Source organism: Enhydra lutris, unplaced genomic scaffold, assembly GCF_002288905.1.
Source record: "Enhydra lutris kenyoni isolate GAN:26980312 unplaced genomic scaffold, ASM228890v2 scaffoldscaffold1, whole genome shotgun sequence".
In the NCBI taxonomy this organism is placed as follows: domain Eukaryota; kingdom Metazoa; phylum Chordata; class Mammalia; order Carnivora; family Mustelidae; genus Enhydra; species Enhydra lutris.
The window spans coordinates 103,495,129-103,515,351 of record NW_019154085.1 but is presented as its reverse complement, the minus strand read 5'-3'; the positions used below and the strand labels follow the sequence as shown (position 1 = coordinate 103,515,351).

Genomic DNA, 20,223 nt, shown 5'->3' with positions numbered 1-20,223 from the left:
AGCTCGGGCACACATGCAAACACACACACACACACACACACACACACGCTGATCCACACACAAGTACACATACCAGCGAGTTTAGTGTGACAAAAAAAAGAGGTCTATCACCACAATGCTTTGCAAAATAGACATGAATGAATAATTTATAGGGCTCTTTACAAACATCTAGATTTCTTAATCATTCTAGAAAAATCCGGTTCGATTACTTACAGCAGCAGGTCTGTGCTAAACCAACCCAGAAATGGTTACCAGTAAGTAAATTTACGGTTCCCAATGGGCCAGCCTTTCACAGACCTGCACTGTAAACATCTTTTTTTTTTTTTTAATACACCAGAACCCACAAAGCCATCGCTCTTACTAGCCAAAGGCACCATGTGTGATAAATCCTCAAACCCTTTACTTTGCAAGAAGGTTCCCGACTTCATGTACGGATGATCCTATTTCCCGCTTTACTTTGGCAAGAACTCCATGATGCTGTGCTCTTTGCGGCCAGTTCCAAATCAGGGGTGCCTGCACCGAGTCCGCGAAGCCCTAATTCTTCAGACTCCCTGAGACGCTGAGGCACAAGGAAGCAGGCCAGGGGTTGGCGGCGTTGGGGGGGAGAGGCCCACACGCCATCCCATGCCACTGTGGACCTGTGCCCTGCCCAGACTTACCGACAGCAGGCTGCTGTGACATGTGGCCAATGCCAGCGTCTGAAGCCTGAGTCCCCCGGCAACCCCGCTGTGATCCAGGCCACTGCCTCTTGCTTAGGGCTCCCTCTGATGTACGGGCAGCCTGACTCTATCTTTGAAGTCAGGGCTCAAGCTGACCCTCAGAGGCGAGGGACCCGCTGGGCTACTGCCCCCTCAGCTTACACTCCAGCTCCTGGCCTCGGGGACCGGCTCCTGGACTGGGAGCAGTGACTGATGCCCGGTTACAGAGTGCACAGCAAGAGAGCTGTTCTTGATACTTCCTGTTTGGGGAGGAAACCTCACTGGGGATAATGAGTGGCTCAGACTCCAGTGTCTCGGCCACAGGAACTGAGGCAGGACAGCCAGCAAAACCCAGGATGCCCATAGTGAATAAATGTAATCTAGGCCAGGTGGAGGCTGCCTCCCCGTGTGTGTGTATGTGTGTGTGTGTGTGTGCATGTGTGTGTGTGGGGGGGGGGAGGTGCATTTACTCCCCACAGAGACAGAGAGAGAGAGAGAGGTGTGTTTACTCCCCGTGTCTGTGTGTGTGTGTGTGTGTGTGTGTGTGTGTGTGTGTGTGTGTGTCTGTGTGAGAGAGACAGAGAGAGGGAGGGAGGTGCGTTTACTCTTCGGGTTACAAAGCCAAACATAATGGCTGCAGAAAGCGGCAATTTGTCAATTGCCGTGGGGGTAATTTATCGCAATCACCATGGCTGGCATTGGCTTCGTGATCATTTTCTCAGAGTTTCTGTGCCGACAAAGCTTCCATGGTCGTCCTTGCTAGTCAGTGCCCACAGTGGGGAGAAGGACAGACAGAAGAAGGACCCACAGACAGAAGACCGCGCCGCCACAAGAGCGAAGCCAGGATGGGCGTGAGCGGGCCTCCTGCTGATGGCTTTTCTGGCGACCCCAGAGGCCACGCTGGCAGACCAGAGGGCGGGCAGAGGCTTGGAGTCTTTTTTTAATCATCGAAGTTAATTATACCATGTCCAGTCTTAGGACAAGTATATTCAACAGCTTTCCACTTGTTTGAAAACTGGTGATCTTGGAAAATGGAGGTTTTGAGTAACCCTGCTCATTTTGAGAACCAGAATACATATACCACCCGGCTCTGGGCAGGTCACTCTGTTATTACAAGTGGCAGAACAGGGGCTGCACGGTCGTCTAACTGCTGTGTCTGTGTCCTGTCTCTTAGGCCAGAGAGAGACCTCCCATGGGCAGGGGTATTCTTGAATCCCCTGTGTACAGCATAGATCAGGGCAAACAGATTGAAGTGTGATCCTGCCCAGATGCCTTTCCCTCTCTGTTCTGATCATTCAGTTAAACAGTGAACGTGAAAGCCCCCAAACCACATTTTGGTTTACACCTTTCCTGTGCTTTGCTGTGGGCTACTCACTGACTGCTACCCCAGAATCTTCTCCCTCTGCTGCCTCCTGGGACTCTGGATGGTCACTCAGCTTCCCAGTTAGACTGTAGGCTCCCCAAGGGCAGGGACCTGGTGCCCTGTAACCCTGGGTATCCCCACCCTTGCTCATGGTATTCTGCTCACTGGGAGTGCATAGGTGCCTGTGGGGTCCAGGGGGGTTCTTAGGCTGCAGGTTTGGGGCAGCCCCAGCACCCCCGATTCAGTAGCTGGGGTGAGCTCCGCGTTCTCTTGTCTCCTCAAACTTCTGGGTGGTCTCCCATCCCCTTGGAGAAGCTGTACTGTCAGGACCTCATCCATCCATTCATCCATCCTTCCTTCCTCCCTCCCTCCCTTTCAAGATTTTATTTATTCATTTATCAGAGAGAGAGCAAGCACAAGCAGGGGGAGCTGCAAGCCGAGGGAGAGGGAGAAGCAGATTCCCCACTGAGTAAGTACCCTGATGCAGGGCTCAATCCCAGGACTCTGTGATCATGACCTGAGCCTGAGGCAGGCGCTTAACTGACTGAGGCATCCCAGGACCTCATCATTTCTTATGAAAGCAAACGCTCCAGGTGTGAGTGGACAGGGACATGCCCATGGTTCTGAGAGGTCCGGGCTGGCTGTGATTCCCCCATGTCCTGGGGTTGTCAATGAGCTCAGGGCACAGCTGAGGAGCTATACCCTGAGCTCCCGCTCTACGTTTGCCACACACAGCCCTGGCAGATCAGAACACTGAAGAACTGGAGCAAAGTTTACAGGAGGACAGACAGGCCCAACAGGCAGCACACAACAGGTCGCTATCAGCTCTCCAGTCCAGGAACACCCAGAGGGCAGAGCTTTCCTGGACAAAAGTCCCCAACCCCAGCACAATCCTTGGCTGCCCCGCCCAGCACAGGCTCTTTTCCTTCCATTCCAGTTCCGGTACTTCTGGCCAGCCGGAAGCTATCTGCATGGACCAACCACCGGAGCCCTAGTCCCGCCTCTGGTTGGGGCTGATTCATTGGACAGTGGTGACTGGCTCCCCAACCCTGACCCAGCACAGGCCTCTCCCATTCCAAAAGGCCACCCTAAGCATGTCACCCTGTCTGGGCACAGACTCCACCCAGAGGGCCCATGTCATACCCACTATGAGCCCGGAATGACTGACCTTCAGAGAGACCCTCGCCCCGACTGCCAGGCATGCTGGGACGTCCCGAGCCCACCCTCCCGACACCCTGATGGCCATACCACAAACACACGTGGCAGTCAAGGCTCATCCAGCAGAGACCCCCACACCCCGGCTTTGGGAGACCTGCTGTTCCCCCACCCCCTACCCCGAACGGAGACCGCCCCATTCCCCAGTCCCCAGTCCCCAAATGCCTTTACATTTCCCTGTGATTGAGTTTCTACATCTGGGGGCTCTATCTTCTACAGTTTAATCTCCCATTGGGATAGCTCTGGAAGGCTTAAGAACGTGATTGCTTACATCCCACCTGGCTCCCAGGAAGCGGGAGACAGAGGTGGAAGAAGTCACTGCCTGATCGAAGGACAGTTGGCGCCCACCTGTCCCATGATCTGCCAGGTGACTGTGGTGACTGAGGAGGACAGGCTGATCAGGAACAGCTGTGCAACTAACTGTCCAGTGACCGTGTTCCACGTGTGAGGGGGAGGGAAGCCTTCTGCCCTGGGATGAAGTGACCATGAGGGCCTTTGTGATACTGCGTGATTGAGCAGTCCCCGATCCTGCCCGGCAGCTCGTTCACCCCTAGCCCGTTCCCTCTCGAGTACCTGGCACCCAGTTGGTTCTGGGAAATGTTTGTTGAATGAATAAATGAGGCAGAATTTGGACAAGCGTGTATAGGTAGTGATTAGGAGCCTCAAGTTTGGGGGAAGAATGGATTGAAGCCTAGTGTTTCCTTGGGAAGGTTATACCATTGGGAGAAAAATATTACCTAATTCCCAAGAGAGGTGAAGATTCAAATGAGCCCACAGTTATAATGCGCTCGCCCCAGAGCCTGGCATGTGGGGTACTGAGTGTTCAGGGATGATGACTGTCATTTCAGGTGTGCTCCAAGGCGTGCCCGTGGCATGCCAAGGACGTGAAGGGTGGATGTGCAGACGTCTGGGGAGCCTGGATGGCTGGCGGGCCCAGCTGCAGAGGGCAGCAGGAGGAAGGGAGAATTCTGTAGCTGAATGTTCAAAAACCACCTCTAGAGTGGCCCTTCCCCACCTCTTCTCTCTCACCTCCAAGTTCCGTAACCCCCATAGCCTCCTGGATTGGGGCTGCGCTGGCAAAGACAGAATATGAGTGGGAAAAAGAGGCACACGTCCCACCAACCCCCAGGAGGGATGAAAAGAGGCTGCTTGACCTTAGGTTTTAATAACTGTTTAAAAAGGCAAGCTTCTTTGTTTTAAAGCAAGAGGCCCAATCTGGGTCCAGGGGCTAGGAAGCAATTTCATGGAGTGCCCATCTGACGCAGCCGGGACCGACCCGCCGAGCAAGTCCTGGCCACTACACGGGTGGGGAGGGCAGGAAGCGGGGGAGATCCAGCCCCAGGGAGCCTGGACATCACTGAATCAACTGCTTCCCAGTGTGCCTGAAAATCACCCTGGCCACCGAGATATTCTTTTTGCCGACTGGCCAGGGAATAAAGCAGGAGCACAGACTTTTCTCCCAGTCTGGAAGACTCTGGCCAGGACAACAAGATGGGAGCCTTGAGGCGTGGGCCCGTGGCCAGCTTTGCAACAGAGAAGCAGCCACTCTCTGGGCCTTAACCACCTTCTCTAGGGAACTGAGGGGGCTGGGACTAGAAGAGCAATGAGCCTAGAATGTCCCCAGTTGATAAACGCTCAAATCCCTGGGGAAAGAGGGTGGGCTCTGATATTTAATTTATTGCACTCCTAAAACTCAGCACTTGACACAGCTAATCCCCCAGGCAGGCATTATCGTCACTGTCTTACAGATGTATCAGGCCCAGCGTCCTTAGCAAGGTTTTACAGATGGAGGGAGTGCAGGGAGTTGTGAGGACTTGGTCAAAGTCACATGGGAAAGAGCTGGGGTTCCGACTCGTTCCATGGACTGTGAAGCCAGAGGCTCTCAGCTACGATCTGCCAGCTCCTCGGCTCAGGTGTGCAGCTTTGCACTACAGTCATTAACTCTCACTTTTTAACTATTTTGGAGCCCTGCCCAGTACTCCATAAGTGCAAGGAGGGAAGGGCCACAGGGCAAGGACAGGAAACATGAATGGGAGAACAATTCACCTGTTTGTCCTAGAGTGCCCACAGGTCCTAGGAAGGCAGCAGTCCCCGTTGGGACTGGCTGTCCAACCCTCTAGGAAACAGGTGGCCTGGACTGAGCTCCCTGCAGACTCAGAGACCAGCGTAACCCCATGCTGACTCCAGGCCATCCTCCTAGGTTGCGTGGCTGAGGCCAACTGGCCCATCATTCAAGGTCTCCTTCCCTTCTGTACCCCAGGGATACCCCCTGCTCCACTAAGGCCATTTATCCATCAGTTGATGATCAAACACCTGCTCCAAGCTGCACTCCCATCACCCCTCCCCCGCATCTCCGTAGGCCAGGAGGGAGCGCTCAGACAGGCTCGGAAATGAGGAAGACAGTCCTCCAGGTGCTCCTGGCTGGGTGCAGGGGGTTCATGCAGACTCAGATTCAGTCAGACGTGGGGAGGATCTAGGCATCTGTGTTTTTAACAAACCATGCAGGTGACTGAAGGGACACATCCACGTGAGACCCTTTGGGCTTGTGGCTATCCTGGACCCCAGCACCGCCTTCTCCACACTGACACCTCTGAGAACATGTCCTGTTTGTCCCACCGGCAGGCTGCCCTGGGTTCGCCAGTCAGATAAACCCGGGTGCAAATCCCTATTTTGGCAACTTGCTACCTTTGGGATTTTGCCAAATACCCATGCTCTCTGAGGCTCAGTTTCCCAATCTGGAACAAGATGATGGCGCTGCCTTCCTGCCCTGAGGATTAACTGGGACAGTGTGTGCAAAGCAAGCTGTCTGGCACAGATAAACGCACACTAAATGTCTGCTATTAATTATATCATCTCAGCACCCTGATGGACAGAAATACTTCCCTGGGGCTATTTCCAGAACCCCGCTTCTGGAGCCTGTTTCCGAAGCCTCCCTGGACACCTGGGAGGCCTTTCTGTGCCCTCCGCCAGGGCTCCAGCACGACCTGCCCGCATTTTCTCCCGGGTTTTGGCCTCCTGGCCCCCAAAACGACATTAGCTCAGTACCTTCCCCTTTATCTACCCAGAGTGCCCAAAAGTTACAACCACACCCTTGCCTCCAAATTTCGGGAAAAGGGACAGGAGGGTTAAGTTTGCTAGGCAGGAGCGGGCAATGGTCAGCCTGGCCTCTTCCAGTTCAAGGTCGGGCGCCCCCGCCCTTGTCGCCGGCTCTGCTTGGGGCTGTGAAGCGGATGGGAGGCCTGACGGTAAGGTCCCGCCCCCGCTCCCCGCCCTCCCCGGATACTGGCGGGCCGGAGCCACGGAGACCCGGGACCCGTGCCCTCGGCGGGTCCGCAAAGCTGCAGCCTGGGTCGGGACTCCTGCTCTCCCTAGTCCCGCCCTCCGCGGAGCGCCCCTGGCCCTGTCTCCGACCCCGCGCACGCGGCCGGCGTCCCCGGGGGAAGGCATGCGGGCAAAGTGGGGGGCCGGGGATCCGGGTTCTCTGCCGCCGGGCGCACGTGGTGGTTCGGTCCCCACGGCCCCGGTCGCCTGCAGACGCGTGGCGGCGCCGGGCCCCCGAGCGGCGGTGGCGGGGGGCGCAGCGGGGAGCCTCCGGGGCGGGGGTCCCGGGCGGGGCACAGCCCACAGCCTGGCTGCGACGCGGCGGAGGGGTCACTCACCAGTCCGGCCCGCCGCTCAGAGCCGCGGCGGCGGCTGAAGGTCCGCGTTGGAGGAGGTGGCCCGGCCCCGAGGCTCCTCCTCTCCCCGCGCCCCGCCCGCCCGCGGGGACTGACCTGTGGGGGAGGTGGCCGCCCGCCAACCCGCCGCTGCTTATCCGCCTAGGCCACTTCCCCCAAGGCCGCAATCGGGGAGCTGCAGGGTCCCCCATCCCAGCCTGGCCCTTCAGCCCAGGCGGCGGCGGCCACCGCCGACCTTCCGCCCCCCGCCCGACGTTCAGAGCCAGCCCGCCCACTTCCTGATCTGCGTCCCCTCCTCCCTGCCGGGGCCAAAGTGTGCAGGACTCCGGGCTGCCACTTATCCAGGACAATGAGGGCGTGGAGGCCAGGGTGACTTCCTTAATCTGGGGGACACCTCAAATCCACTGCCATTTTATAATCGAGGGTAACTGGTTGGTCAGGTTTGCACAGATGGCAAGAGGCCGAGGTGTCAGACTGGAAACTGCTTCCTTCTTTTCTGCCACAGAAGCAGCAGGCCATAGAGACCCCTTCTCAACAAGGCAGCATCCAAGGCACTGTGGTCCTGGCACTTTTCCCTCCCTTGTCCACACATGGGGTAGACCTTTAATCCTCGCCCACTGTCCCCGGGTTTCAAGACCTGGGAACTGGCAGAGGGCGCTTAGGAGGAGCTGCTGGGGACAACGGGGTTTGCTTTCCTGCCTAGATCTCCTAGGCCCCCCCACACTCCCCTGCCCCTGAAGAAAAGGTGGCCCCAACACTGCCTGCTGCCCTCCCATGCCCCCTGTGGGTGGCATCACAGCACAGCACAGATGTTTGGGGTGTCTTTCTAGAGGTGTGTGCGCCCTTCTGAAGCCTCTTCTCACCTCCAACCTCACCTCATGGCTGGGCGCTGCTGACTTATTCCCTTCCCTTTACAGGGGATGAGGTAGGGGCTCTGGTTGGGAGGGGTACCGTTGGCATTAAGGTCCCTCATCTTCTGGGAGACTGACTGGGGCAGACCCTTGGGACTCCATCTAGAAAATGCCTGGGGGGCATATTCCATCAGCACCTTTAGATTATTCCCAGGAGCCCAGCAGGGCAGGAGAGATAAGCCCTAGGGAGGGTTATCTGAGTCCGGAGGCCAGACTCTGGTGACTGGGCCCTACAAATGGACCCCACAGAGCCTAACAGAGGGCGAAGAGGCGGAGTTCTGACCTTCCCCCACAGTGGTGGGAAATGCTGCTGGGAAGGGTCTCTTCTCCTCACTCCCACCTCTGCCCTCCCTGAGATCCACCTATGAATACCTTTGCTTGCTCACCTCCCGCCTAGAATACTCTCCACCCGCAGCTCTCTGCAAGGCCCAGATTCCCTCCTGCCTCCTTTTGCTCCATCCTGCCCCAGGGCAACACCCTCTCGGAGCTCCCCACTCAGGGAACCCTGCCATACCACACCATGTCCCATGTATTGGGGACCCGGGAGCCCAATGCCTCACCCCTGCCCTTGGATGGTGGGTTGCTGCCGCAGTGGGTTGTAAACTTTAAGAAGACAGGAGCCCGTTCCTAATCCCCTTTGGTGCACCCTCCCCCCACTGGTGCTTTTAAGTATCTCTGGCTGATGGCAATCTCTGAGCATCCTTCCTGCAGTGCTAGTGAGCAGCACAAGAAGATTGAGCTTGAGAAATGGAGGCACTCAGAGGTGTTCCAGCCTTCTTGGAAGGACCCTTGGATCCATCCAGCATCCTTCCAAAGAGACCTGGTGGGCCTCTTCGTGGGGCTTCCCATGAGTTGGAGAGAAAGAGAGATGAAGGCTGGCCTGACACAGGACTATAGAGGGAGGAACGTCCGAAGGGGAACATGAACTTCTACAAGAGAACATCGGGGGCCTGAAGGAGACAGGGAGGGAGGTCGGTGAACGCCCTGCTGTAGGACAAGAGCTTAAGTGGAGAGAGCACCACCTACTCCATTGATCTTGGTGCTTTGCGGGTCTGTATCCCCCACCAGGATTGGGAGCAGCTTGTCTGTCAAGGGGTCTGATGTGGGTGCGGGCTCGGGAAATGTTTCCTGAATCCTTTGAGGGCCAAGCTCTTGGAAGCAGTGGAGCTCTGTCCTGACCTAGGGGGGAGGACAGCGCATTGACACTGGCTGAGCCCCTCCTCTGTGCCAGCCTCGCGTCTGATCAGGCCAAGGGCAGAGCAGGCAGAGCCGTTCTTTCCAGACATTTGGCAGCTCGTGTTACTTCTCTGCTCCACCCACACCCCATCCTCTCCTGGTGGCCTCCTCTCCTCCCCTCAAACAGATCAGGCAGAATCCTCAGACAGGCCACAGCCTTTGCTGTTACCTCTGCCCAGCCCCTGGCTATCCCGGTGGCACTCCTTCAGGTGTGAAGGACCTCCTTCAGGTCCTTGCAAAAATAGCGTCATCTCCATGAGACCCACCCCATCCTCCCCCATCCTCCCCCATCCTCCATCCAGGTACCATGTCCTATTTCTTTTCTGCTTTTTGAAAGCTTTCTCTTCTAACATGCCGTGAAACATACTTTTCCCGTTTGTTGTGTCTTAACTGTCTGCTCCCACAGAAATGTGAGCTCCCCGGGGCAGGGAGCTAGCTCTGCCTCATTGACATCTGTATTCTCAGTGCTCAGTGTGGTGCCTGGCACATAGCTGAGTGAATGTACCTCCCATTCTTACCCTTCTTCACCTCCCTCAGCATCTCTGGGAAACTTCCCCCATGGTTCTTGACCACCCCAGAGCCAGCGTGTTACTGGAACATAGAAAGTGTCCGGTATGTGCACAGAAGCATGTCTGGGCCTCGAGTTGCCCAGTATTCTCTTTATGAAGCCCCTAGTGTCAGCCTCCTGAGATGGCCCTTTTCTCTGAAGACGAGGCTTGCCCTCTGGCTCAGAAGACAAGAGCATCCAGGAAGAGAATCTAGAGGCTCACCGCCTTCTTGGGCCAGAGAGAAAAACGTTGTGCCCTCTCAGCTTCTTGGATTGATCCAAAATTTATAGGCTAGGACAGAGCACATCCATTTCACAAAATAAACACCCTAATTGACTGTGAAGAGATGGCCACGAGAAGCCATGTGCTCAGTACTCTGATGGCTGGGGCCAGGCCCTCCTGGATCTAGAGGGTACTCCAAGCCTCTGGGCACAGGGAGCTGCTCCCTCTCTCATGAGGGAGGAAACGAGGCTGCAATTCTGGTGCTCGATCCTGACGGTGATCTGGGCAAATGAAAGAATTTCTCTGCCACAGTGGTGACCCAATGGATAAAACTGTGTGGGAGCCACCCAGAGCTGAAGCAGCAGCGAATGGTAGGAATGGTCTGTGAGGAAGAGGCACGGAATGGGGAAGCAAGTTGGCAGAAGTGTGCTTGGGGCCTGGGATTGAAGTTCACAAACGGTCTCTACTTGGCACCTTATTTCGAACCAATATTGGTATGGCATGGTAAAGGTGCTTTCCAGAGCCCTGGGAGCCCCAGCGCAGTACCCCAGAGCTTAGTGCTCTGGCCTAAGGCTGCCCTTCTTCCAGTCCTCTGTTGAAACGTGAGCCCTCCGGAGAGGAAAAGCGCTCTGAGCTCAGTGTAATGATCTGTGTATCCCCAGGAGATTTAACTGTGGCCAGGACAGGAGCATTGGAGAAGATTCTAAAGGCAAGCGCTAAATGGGGAGTGTGAATAACGGGCGGGGGATGGGGTAGGTGGGAGCAACCATTCCTCTAAGGGAGCTCACTAGCACATAGTAGACATTTAACTCGCTGTGTAACGTCAAGTGTCTTGGCTTGTGACCAGACCACCAGTGGCCAATAAGAATGTAGGAAGCTGCCCCAGTAACTCCAGAGAACATTCAATGAGCCCAGAAGTGGGTCCTCCTTGTGGGTCTATGGGAGCATACTTTGCCTTTAAGTTGGGGGAGTTTGCAAAAGGCACACAGCTGGAGAAATCTGGGTTTCAGCCCCTTGCTCCAAAGGTGGTGCGTGTGATGGCCTCAGAGAGGGTTTAAAATTAATAGAATCCCAGCCCGGCCCCCGACATCCTGAATCAGATGTGCATTTTAACCAGACCTGCCAGAGATTATGGGCACCGTCAAGTTTGAGAACACTCTGGTCTAGGGTGCCCAGGAAAGCAGCAAGTCCTTGAACTCCTGGGCCAAAGCTGAGGATCAGAAGCCTAGCCCAGGCTACACTCCGCCTTGGTGGGTGGCACTTTAATACTGCGCTTTGCTTTCCCGGGGGTTCTTACGAGCCAAACAGCCTGACTTAATCTGCTTCTGAATTTTTGTAAATAGGGATTAAATGATTCTGCCCTTCACAACACTCAATGCCTATTATATAAAGCTTCAAGAAGAAAAATGTTAGATGAGTACGCTTACTCCTTTCCAATAACTGATCTTAGTTCTTGTTTTACCGTGGTGGCTAGGATACTCAGACCCACAGTCATTGACTATATGATCCTCATTGGATATACTTAAGTTCTGCTTTATTCTCCCATAGTCCGTGACTTTTTTGGTGTCAAGTTTACAATAAGCTATCTTCAGCTGCTTTTGGAAAAAGCCAGTTGTGTAAGCAAACTAAATAGGAAACACCTGGGTGCTGCCGTGGCTAGTCCCTTCTCCCCCTCGGCAGCCATCACCCTTTCCCGGCAAGAGCAAGGTCACAGCACGTTCTCTGCTGTAATTTTGAGAAGGGGACGGAGGGCTGGGGAGAAGGATGTGCCCTTCCCTGTAGCCAGGCATCACCAAGGAAAGCAAATCCCACCAGGTCACATGGAGGGGGGAAATCATGATAAGGTGCTCACACCATGCCCCCTACCCTCCCCCGTTTCCGCTTGGTCCATCCCCATGTCTGTCTCACCTGATGGCGAGTTCAATGTCCTGTCCTTCATGCCAGGGGACTCTCCACAGCCTGGGATGGAGGGATCCTGTGCCCCCGAGGCCTCGGCCGCCATCTCTCCACGTGCTGCTCCTTCCACTGGGTGGTACACGCTCGGTTCACTTGGTGCAGGGTAGGTAGGCAGAGGATAGACTCCGCCGAGGCAACTCACAGACTCAGACTGGGAGAGTCACAGCTCTGCAAGGCAGAGGTGGGGGTCACTGACCTCAGGCTCATCTACAAACACACTGCGGTCAGCAGCAGAGATAAGCCCTCCGCACCTCTCCCCTCCCACTGTGTTTCAACCTGCTCCCTTCTGTTTCATGAGTCTTGGTTCTCCAGGAAAGGTGAGGGAAGGCAAAGGACATTGGTTGAGGTCCCACCTTGAGGCCGGCGCTGGGCCACGTTTAAATCACCCCCCATAAGCCTCACTGGCCCCTGCCAGGTGACTGGGATCTGCTCCATTCTTTAGATGGGGGAGGGGACCTGCTTGGCCTCATGCACTGAGGAAATGACAGCAGCCCGATTCCTGGATCTTTCTACTACCTTTGCCTCGCTAGGTGGAAGGCTCCTGTGGGCAGTGGCTAGCACCCCTTTGGTGACCCCCGTTAGTGCCCAGGACTGGGGCCAGCATGGTGCTGGGAGCGGAACAGGGGCAGTCCATGTGGTGTGACAGAGAGGGCATGAGCCACAGCGTGGGATTCTGTCCCCAACACTCCTCACAGTGCCTGCCATGCCTTGGTGAGGTTCCATCAGCTGTCCCCAGCCTCCACAGGGGTGGCAGCTACACGGGGCTATGTCCCCCTGAGGTTTGCAGAGCCTGGGCAGGTCTGTGGAATGCCAGGGAGGCCGCCAAGAGCCTACTTCTCTCTGGCCTAGTGCCGGTTTCACTGATACTCACACAAATATGTCGTCATCCTCAGAGCCACCTTCAAATGTTTGCTGGGATCTCAGTTCTACGCCAAAGGCCAGGAGCCACAGTCAGCCAGCCACGGGGTCTCCTGGGATGAGGAGAGGGCCGGGCTTGGTCTCTGGAGGCATTTGGAGGATAAAGAAACACACTGACCTGGGTTCAGATGGGGTCTCCCCACAGAACCTTGATCTCCTCAGCGGTAATCTGAGAGAATATGCTGCCTCAGGTGATGTGAGAATGAAGTGAGAAATTTCTAGATGAGTGCCTGGCCCTTAGTGGGTGTCCATTAAAATGCTGCCAGCCAATCTGAGAGGAAAAGAAAGTGTGTTCAGGGAAAGGAAGACAGGCCACTGAAAAGCCCAGTTCCATAAGAAATATACTTCTTGGCAGGCCCATCTTCCCTTTTGGAAAAGTCTTCCTTCGTCCTGTGTCCTGATCTAAATACTCTCCTCCTCTGAAAAGTGCTCAGGGAACCCTGTCTCCTCTGACCTCATGGACTGGAACCAGTAGGTGATGAATGCCTACCCCTCCTTCGTCCCCTGTCCCAGAGGTCAGCGGGTGCAGTGACACCCTAGTCTGGGAATCAGGAGACTTGGCCATGCTCTGCCTTGGAGCTTACCATCAAATCTCCCCTTGCTGAGCCTCCCACTGCTGCCAGCTCAACATATCTGTGAAATGGGGATGATGAAGCGTGAGCAGTAAGCTAAGTACAGAGGGTACTCATATTAAGTCCCTATCTTCCCTCACCTAGATTCCCTTGGCTCCTTGTCCTCTGCCAGAGTCAATCCCCTGGGCCTAGGCCAAGGGTGGGACTGCAGACTGCAGGTCCTACCTTGGCCCTCATCTAGAAGCAGGGTGGAAAGAGAGTCGTAGGACCCTGGGTGCACTCTGTCCCTTCAGCTGGCCTGAGGGTGGAGGGCCTGATTTGGTGGCAGCAAGGCCCAGTCTTCCCTCCACTCTCCCATTCAGGGTCACAGTCTTTCCTGAAGTTCCAGAACATTCCCCCAGGGTAGAAGGAAGGATGGGAGGGACCCCTGTCTCCCCACATCTGCTCCAGGCCCATCTGGCTGCTCTGATTCTGGAAACTGTTCTGTAACGCCTATAGCCTCCTGGGCATATTCTCCACTTTTGCTGGGTGCATGAGGATGTCAGCTCCCCTGGATTCTGGTTCCAGTTTTGCTCTAGCCACCATGACCTTGGCCAAGACCCTCCTTCTCCTCAGACCTCCATTCCCCCAGAGGTAAAATGCAGTGGGTTGCAAATGCCCAGAGGAGCCTGAGGTCTCAGCAGATGCCTTTGTGGGGTGAGGACCTAGGTCAAGGCTGGGTGTGTGTCCCAGCCCTTCCTTATCTAGAGCAGGGGCCCTCTTATCTCTCTATAGGTGGGATCAGGTTGACCATCCCTGTGGTAGAAATCCCAAAAGTCCCCTCCACAGCTTGGATTCTCCTTTGGTTAAATTAGGGCCCCTGAAGAGTAGGAGAGGATCGGAGGTGTCAAGAATCTGGTCTCCCCAGGAAACTAATTTCTGATGGTCGCTGCCAAGGCAGTCAGGGTTCAGGGTCAGCAGGTGCTGGGAGAGGGGAGGTGCAGGCCTAGGGTAGATGTTTTCTGTGGTGGGAGGGGAGTGGGATGGGGCAGGGGCTGTGGGTGTCCTTTTGACACTGAAGCCCACAGGGCCGCATCTCTCCTGATGCCCTTTCCTGGAATGCAGTGATGCCTGAATGAATTAATTGGCTACAAGATACACGTATACAGTGCTTATGCAAATTTATGCAAACAACATGCAAATGCAGCTGGCCTTAGGCTGGGTGCCCTGGGATGGCAGCTGGTGGGGGATGAGGTGCCCCTGTCATTTCCGACTTTGCCTAAGGCCTCTGAGGATGTCACAGGGAGAGGCCCACCACTTTCCCTCCGCTCTACACAGTCCCTTCTCAGAGGGCTTAGACAGGAGACCAGAGACTGTGAATCGGCGGCACCTGCCCCCATGCCTATGCCACACCATGCAGGAAGACGCCAGGGGTACTCAGGGGACACGGGAGAGGAAAATTCCAGGCCCGATGGTCTGGTTTGGGCCAATGTCCTCGTTCCTTAGGAAAGGACAGGGAGGTTTGGAGAATGCACAGCTGGTGGTTGGAGAAACAGAATTTGGCCCAAGTCTGCCCGAGGCTGACTCCATGCCCTTTCCCCACGGCTGCCAGCTCCAATGCTGTGCCCCCCTGTGTGTGTGTGTGTGTTTGTGTGGGCATGGGGCTGCATGGAGCCTCCAGACCTCTGCAGTAATGGGGCCTAGACCTGCTTAACGTGTAAGCCCCGGGCCACACCTCCATTCTCGGACCCAGCGCCTGGTGCTTGGTAGGTTTTCTACAATGGTTCTCACGAAGGGCTGAAAGCCTGCCTTTAAGGTGGGTACTTGTTGCTCTTTTCTTGAGTCAGCCAGGGTCCAGGCCAGACTGCACCCTGGGTGGCTTTTTGGCTGCAGAGAATGGCTATTCCATTAGCCAGTCATTCCCCCTGGGTGGAAAATGAGGGGGCCTCTCCTTGGGCAAGGAGGTCCCCTCTAGGCCTGAAAGCTCAGCGTTCCTGCTGATTGAGATGCACCTCCCCCCTCTGCCCCCTGGCCTGCCCTTCCATTCCAGGGAGTCACACTGGTATAGGCAGGGCGACTGGAGTGACAAGATCAGCCCGCCAGTTGTGCGAGCCCAGAGCTCTGGACTTGGGGGACCGCCAAACTTTGTGGGACATTTTGCCTGGAGACACTGGGCCTGGTTGCACTGGGGGCCACTGGGGATTCTGTCCCCGGAGGCAGCAGTGGTTTCTGGGGCAAGAGCCATGCCTACACAGGTGGGCGCATGGCCACCTCATGTGGTCATGGGCCATGCGGGGGCAAGACCAGACGCTGGGGGAAGGACCTGGAGCCGGAGCCCTTGCGGGCGGTCTTCTGGGAAACACTAAACAACAACAACAAAAAACAGTGGTGGGGGTTGGGCAGGTCTACTTTGGGTAGATGGTGGTGGGAGCTTAGACTATAATGATTTCAGCCTAAAAAGCCAGGGTGCTTTCTTTTTTTTGGTGGGGGGAAGTGTGTGTCACAGGCCAATGGGCTTGGAGACTCACACGCTCCAGCCTGCTCTCTGGCCTGGGGCCTGGCAAGGCACAGTGTGGTGAAGACCCATTGAGGCCAGTGTTGGTGACAGAAGGAAGAGCCAGAGCTGGCTGGGGTCCGGCCTCCTGATGGCTGTGGTGATGGTGCAGAGCCTCCAGGCCCAGAAGGCCAGTTTCCTTTTCCCATCAGCCTTGGCGCCCTGGGAGGTCTTCCCAAGCAGCACTTACTTCAGAATGTGACTGGTTCTCCAAGTGAAGAGGACACAACTTTTTGCTTCGCCGGGCTTATCACGCAAGGACCAGGTACAATTATGGGTAAGATATGATGCCAGGCCCACGGCAGAGGCCCGAGTCCTTGGCAAAGCACACACGGGAGCCGGTGGCGGTGTGGCGGGCCTGGCAGCAGGGCAGCACCGGGCTTTCTGCCCAAGCAGGGCAGGGGTGGGGGAGGCCAGGGCACTTAGGCAGGGGTGGAGGCCCAGCTGGCTTCCCAGCCCATTAGCAAGGCAAGCAGCTCCTGAAAGATTAACCACAGGCCTCGGTAATGTACTTTGGAGAGAACATCTCCTCAGGTGCTCAAGTGCAAGCTGTTGACCTGAGGGGTAGGCTGGAGGCGGGCAAGGCCTTTTGGAAAAGAGGAGAAGAAAAAGGCAAAGGAGTCTGCCCCACACCTCCCTCCTCGAGTGTGTTTGAGACTGTGACCCTGAGGGGCGTGTTGAGTGTCCCCACCTTTGACCAGGCTCCAAGGCTCTGCCCTCTCTCCTTGAGGGCATCCCACCATGGGACATACTCCTAAGGCAGGACCACATTTCCTGGTCAGCCCTCAGAGGCGCTTTCTTGAGGCAGAAGCCTGGTCTTAAACACTCCTGCACAGAGCTCCTACTTGAGCCTGGGCAGGAGAGCATGCTTGGGCAAGGGCCCAGAAGACTCTGGAGTTCCTTCTGCCCACCACTGGGCCTCCTTCCGGCTCAGGGGCCATCCTGCTGTCTTGAACCCTCACTCACCGGTGTGGGGCTCTCCCACTTTCATTGCCTCTGACCTCGTCATCAGCAAGCTTCTGGGAAGGTCCTCCATCTGCCCATTTCTCAGCCGAGATCACTGATCCTCTAGTGGTGGGAATCGAACCCAGTAATGCGGCGGACGGTGCTCTAGGGCCGGCGAAGCGCTATGCGGCATGAGTGGGAATCTGGCCTCTACCCTTTCTCGCTACGGGGAGGTCACTTGCGTAGAGTTCTTCCTGGCTCAAGGTGTCTATTTCGGTGGGCAAATATTCATTTTTGAAAGCTTTTATTGGGTGGCTGATTTGTCACATGGGTATAAGGCAATGGCTCCCCAGCTTTTCCACAGGGGTGTACAACCTGACCCAGTACAGACCCACTTAAGTATGCATTATAGATCCATCACTGAAATGAAAGTGTTCAGAGACAGGACTTGCCTTTACAACATGGGATAATATCTGATATTTTAAATTTAATTCTATTCCACTGCATTAAAGAAAAAGCTCGTTGACCCACTGCTCTAATAACACCATACACTGAAATTTGCTAATGCTGGCTGGCGGCCACATGTGTGGGGTCAGGATGTGAGGCCGCCAGAGCAGGGTGGCAGCTATGCTGGTGGCTTGTGGCTTCTCAGGATCCACAAACTGGAGCCCCTGTGAGAAACAGATGGAAGACAGGCCCAGCCACACACCTCAAGCAGGTACTCAAGGGCATGGCTGGGGTCAGAGAGATACTCTGCCAGGGAAGCAGGGACCCCGGCTTCCCTAACAGGCTGTGTGTCTTTGACTTCTTCATCCCCATCTCCCTGCTCCCATTTCCTGCTCCAAGCACTGAGGTTACAGCTGGAAACGTTCATGGGCCTTTGCAGCTTGGGCATTCTGGGATGGCCCCAACTTAAACTTGGCTTCCTGGTCTACAAACCCCTGCTTCTTCGAGGCAGAGCCATGGAGGGCTGAGGCACTGGAGGCCGAGTGGGGGCCACAGCAGTGCAGGGGGAGCTGGGCGGAGGAGGAGGACAGAGAAGGAGGGTAGTGGGAGAGAAGAGGGCTGGAGGCTTCTGCTTGTTGCTCTGAGCACTCCGGGAGGCTTTGCAGGTATAAAACCTGCTTCTGTCGAGGATAGGTCTCCATGATACGTGCTTTTTTGGGTCTCCATGACACCTTCTTTTTGCCAGGCCTTCTCCAACCCCTTTTGCCGTGCACACACAGCATGCAGGCCTTCAGGATGCAGCAATGCCGAAACCACAGTTAAACACCCATAAGCCGTGAGCTTCTGATCAGCTCGCCCTGCTCTTCTGAAAGCTCTTCACTTAGAAGTTCCATCTCTTTCCTACTGGTACAAGAGGATTTTTTTTTTTTTTTAATGAGGATAAGAATTACATTATTTTTGAAAGCAGGCTATAATTTGAGCCTCCTGGGCTAAGAGGAAGGCAGAACTTCTCTGAGAGAGAGAGAGAGAGAGAGAGAGAGAGAGACAGAGATCGGCTCCTTTGGGATGCTGCCTTTAAGGACCCAGCTGGCCACAAAAGGCAAACTCCCTTCTAATCGCTCACCTCACCCCCAGGGGCAGAGGGACCAGACTCATGGGAGATAAATTGTTCTGCATTTAAATACCAAGGATTTTGAATTTCAGGCAACCTGGAAGGGAAGAGAGAGAAGTCAGACCTCTGGTCAGGCTAGGAGGAAGACCTGGAAAGAAAAGGGTCCCTGAAACTGGTGGTGGGGGCTTGGGGGGAGGGTGGTTTGGAATCTAGGAGCATCTGTCTAGAAACTGCACTGTGGGACATCCTGCTAGAAGTTGTTCCAGCCCACATGTCAGTTTTGCACGGTGTTCCCAGACCTCAGTGAGTATACTTGTCTGGGACACCTGCTTTGTAACTACTTTTGGGGGGCATGTTTTTTGGAGGCTCAGAAAAGAGAGCAGGCTATGTTTATTCCGGGGGCCTAAGGACACACAGACTGAGCTGAATAAGCCCCAGTGATGGCTGGGGGCAGACTGCTGTATGGACTGTCCAGGAAAACATGAGCCCCTGAACATCCAAGAAGATCTGGTTCTAGAACATTCAGGCGGCCTACCCTCTGGCTTTGTGGCCGTCTCTCCAGTCAGACTTTCAGAAGTGGCCGTATGCCTCTTGCTGCCTCCCACAGACTAGCCTGCCATTGTTCTTTGCTGCATGTTTGCTAACTCTGCCTACATATTTTCCTTTTTAAGAAGATTCATTTATTTATTTGAGAGAGAGAGAGAGAGAGAGGGAGTGAGTGCACACACAGCATGAGGGGCAGAGGGAAAAGGAGAGAGAATCCTAAGCAGACTTCCCACTGAGGGTGGAGTCTGGCGTGGGGCCGACCTAAACATCCTGATCACAACCTGAGCTGAAAAGAAGAGTTGGATGCCTAACGGACTGAGCCACTCAGGCGCTCCTTCCTACATATTTTCTTTAGGCAGGGCAATCAGTAAGGAGAAACCAAGATCCCCTTAAAGGAAGCTCCCACTCCTGTTTTGCCTTGGGGTCCTTTCTCCTTGACAGAAAGATAACGAGAGGTCACACTTCCATGGCCCTGACGTGCACCAGGCTCTATCATGTGCGCTGACATCCATTAATGATCTCATCAAGGCCTCTGCCCAACCCATGAGCTAGGTCCATTACCAACACCCCCATTTTACAGTTGAAGAAACCGAGGCACTCCAGAGTCCACAGGCTTACCCATTCTCCCTAGTGAATAGCCCTCAAGCTGGTGTGTTTCTTGAATCATCTCTGATTAACCCAGTGCTTCTCATTTGGGTCAATATTGCTGCTCCCCTCCCGGGACCGCTCCCCTCCCGGGACCGGGGAATATTTGGCAATGTCTGGAGACATGTTGGTTGTCATAACAGGGAGGGTGAAGCTAGCATCTAGCAGGTAGAGGCCGGAGATGCCACAGTGTACAGAACAGCCCCTCCTCAACAAAGAATTGTCCAGTTACAGACATCCATGGGCTGAGAAACCTTGGATCAACCAAAGCCCCTCTAGGGCTTTCTTTCTTTTTTTTTTTTTTTAAGATTTTATTTATTTATTTTTGACAGACAGAGATCACAAGTAGGCAGAGAAGCAGGCAGAGAGAGAGAGGGAGGAAGCAGGCTTCCTGCTGAGCAGAGAGCCCGATGTGGGGCTCGATCCCAAGACCCTGGTATCATGACCTGAGCCGAGACAGAGGCTCAACCCACTGAGCCACCCAGGTGCCCCCCTCTAGGGCTTTCTGAGAGAAGTCCTCCTACCATTGTTCTGCTTTCGTTTTTCTCTTTCTTGCTCCACATCCAGTTCCCTCTCTCCTGCCTGGGATTCTACTCAGCACCCCAGAAGCCCTCCTGCCTTCTCTTGGCTCTGGCTCAGATCCCTGAGACCTGCGCCTCAGCCTGGAGTCCCACTGAGGG

The 20,223-nt window shown here is 55.2% G+C and overlaps 1 protein-coding gene across 3 annotated transcripts in view; it reads right to left on the bottom strand.

The window, feature by feature from the left end:
* The window catches only part of LOC111142840 (STEAP3 metalloreductase), a 47,210-nt gene extending 35,338 nt beyond the window's left edge, over positions 1 to 11,872 (bottom strand). Inside the window, exon 1 of one of the 3 annotated variants that reach the window (XM_022496171.1) lies at positions 11,779 to 11,872. In XM_022496171.1, the coding sequence (XP_022351879.1) occupies positions 11,779 to 11,872 (94 nt within the window). Of the gene's footprint in view, positions 1 to 659; positions 739 to 6,935; positions 7,005 to 11,778 lie in introns of those variants that run through there. The other 2 variants (XM_022496189.1, XM_022496180.1) reach the window with 2 other exon arrangements.
* Positions 11,873 to 20,223: the final 8,351 nt, after the last annotated feature.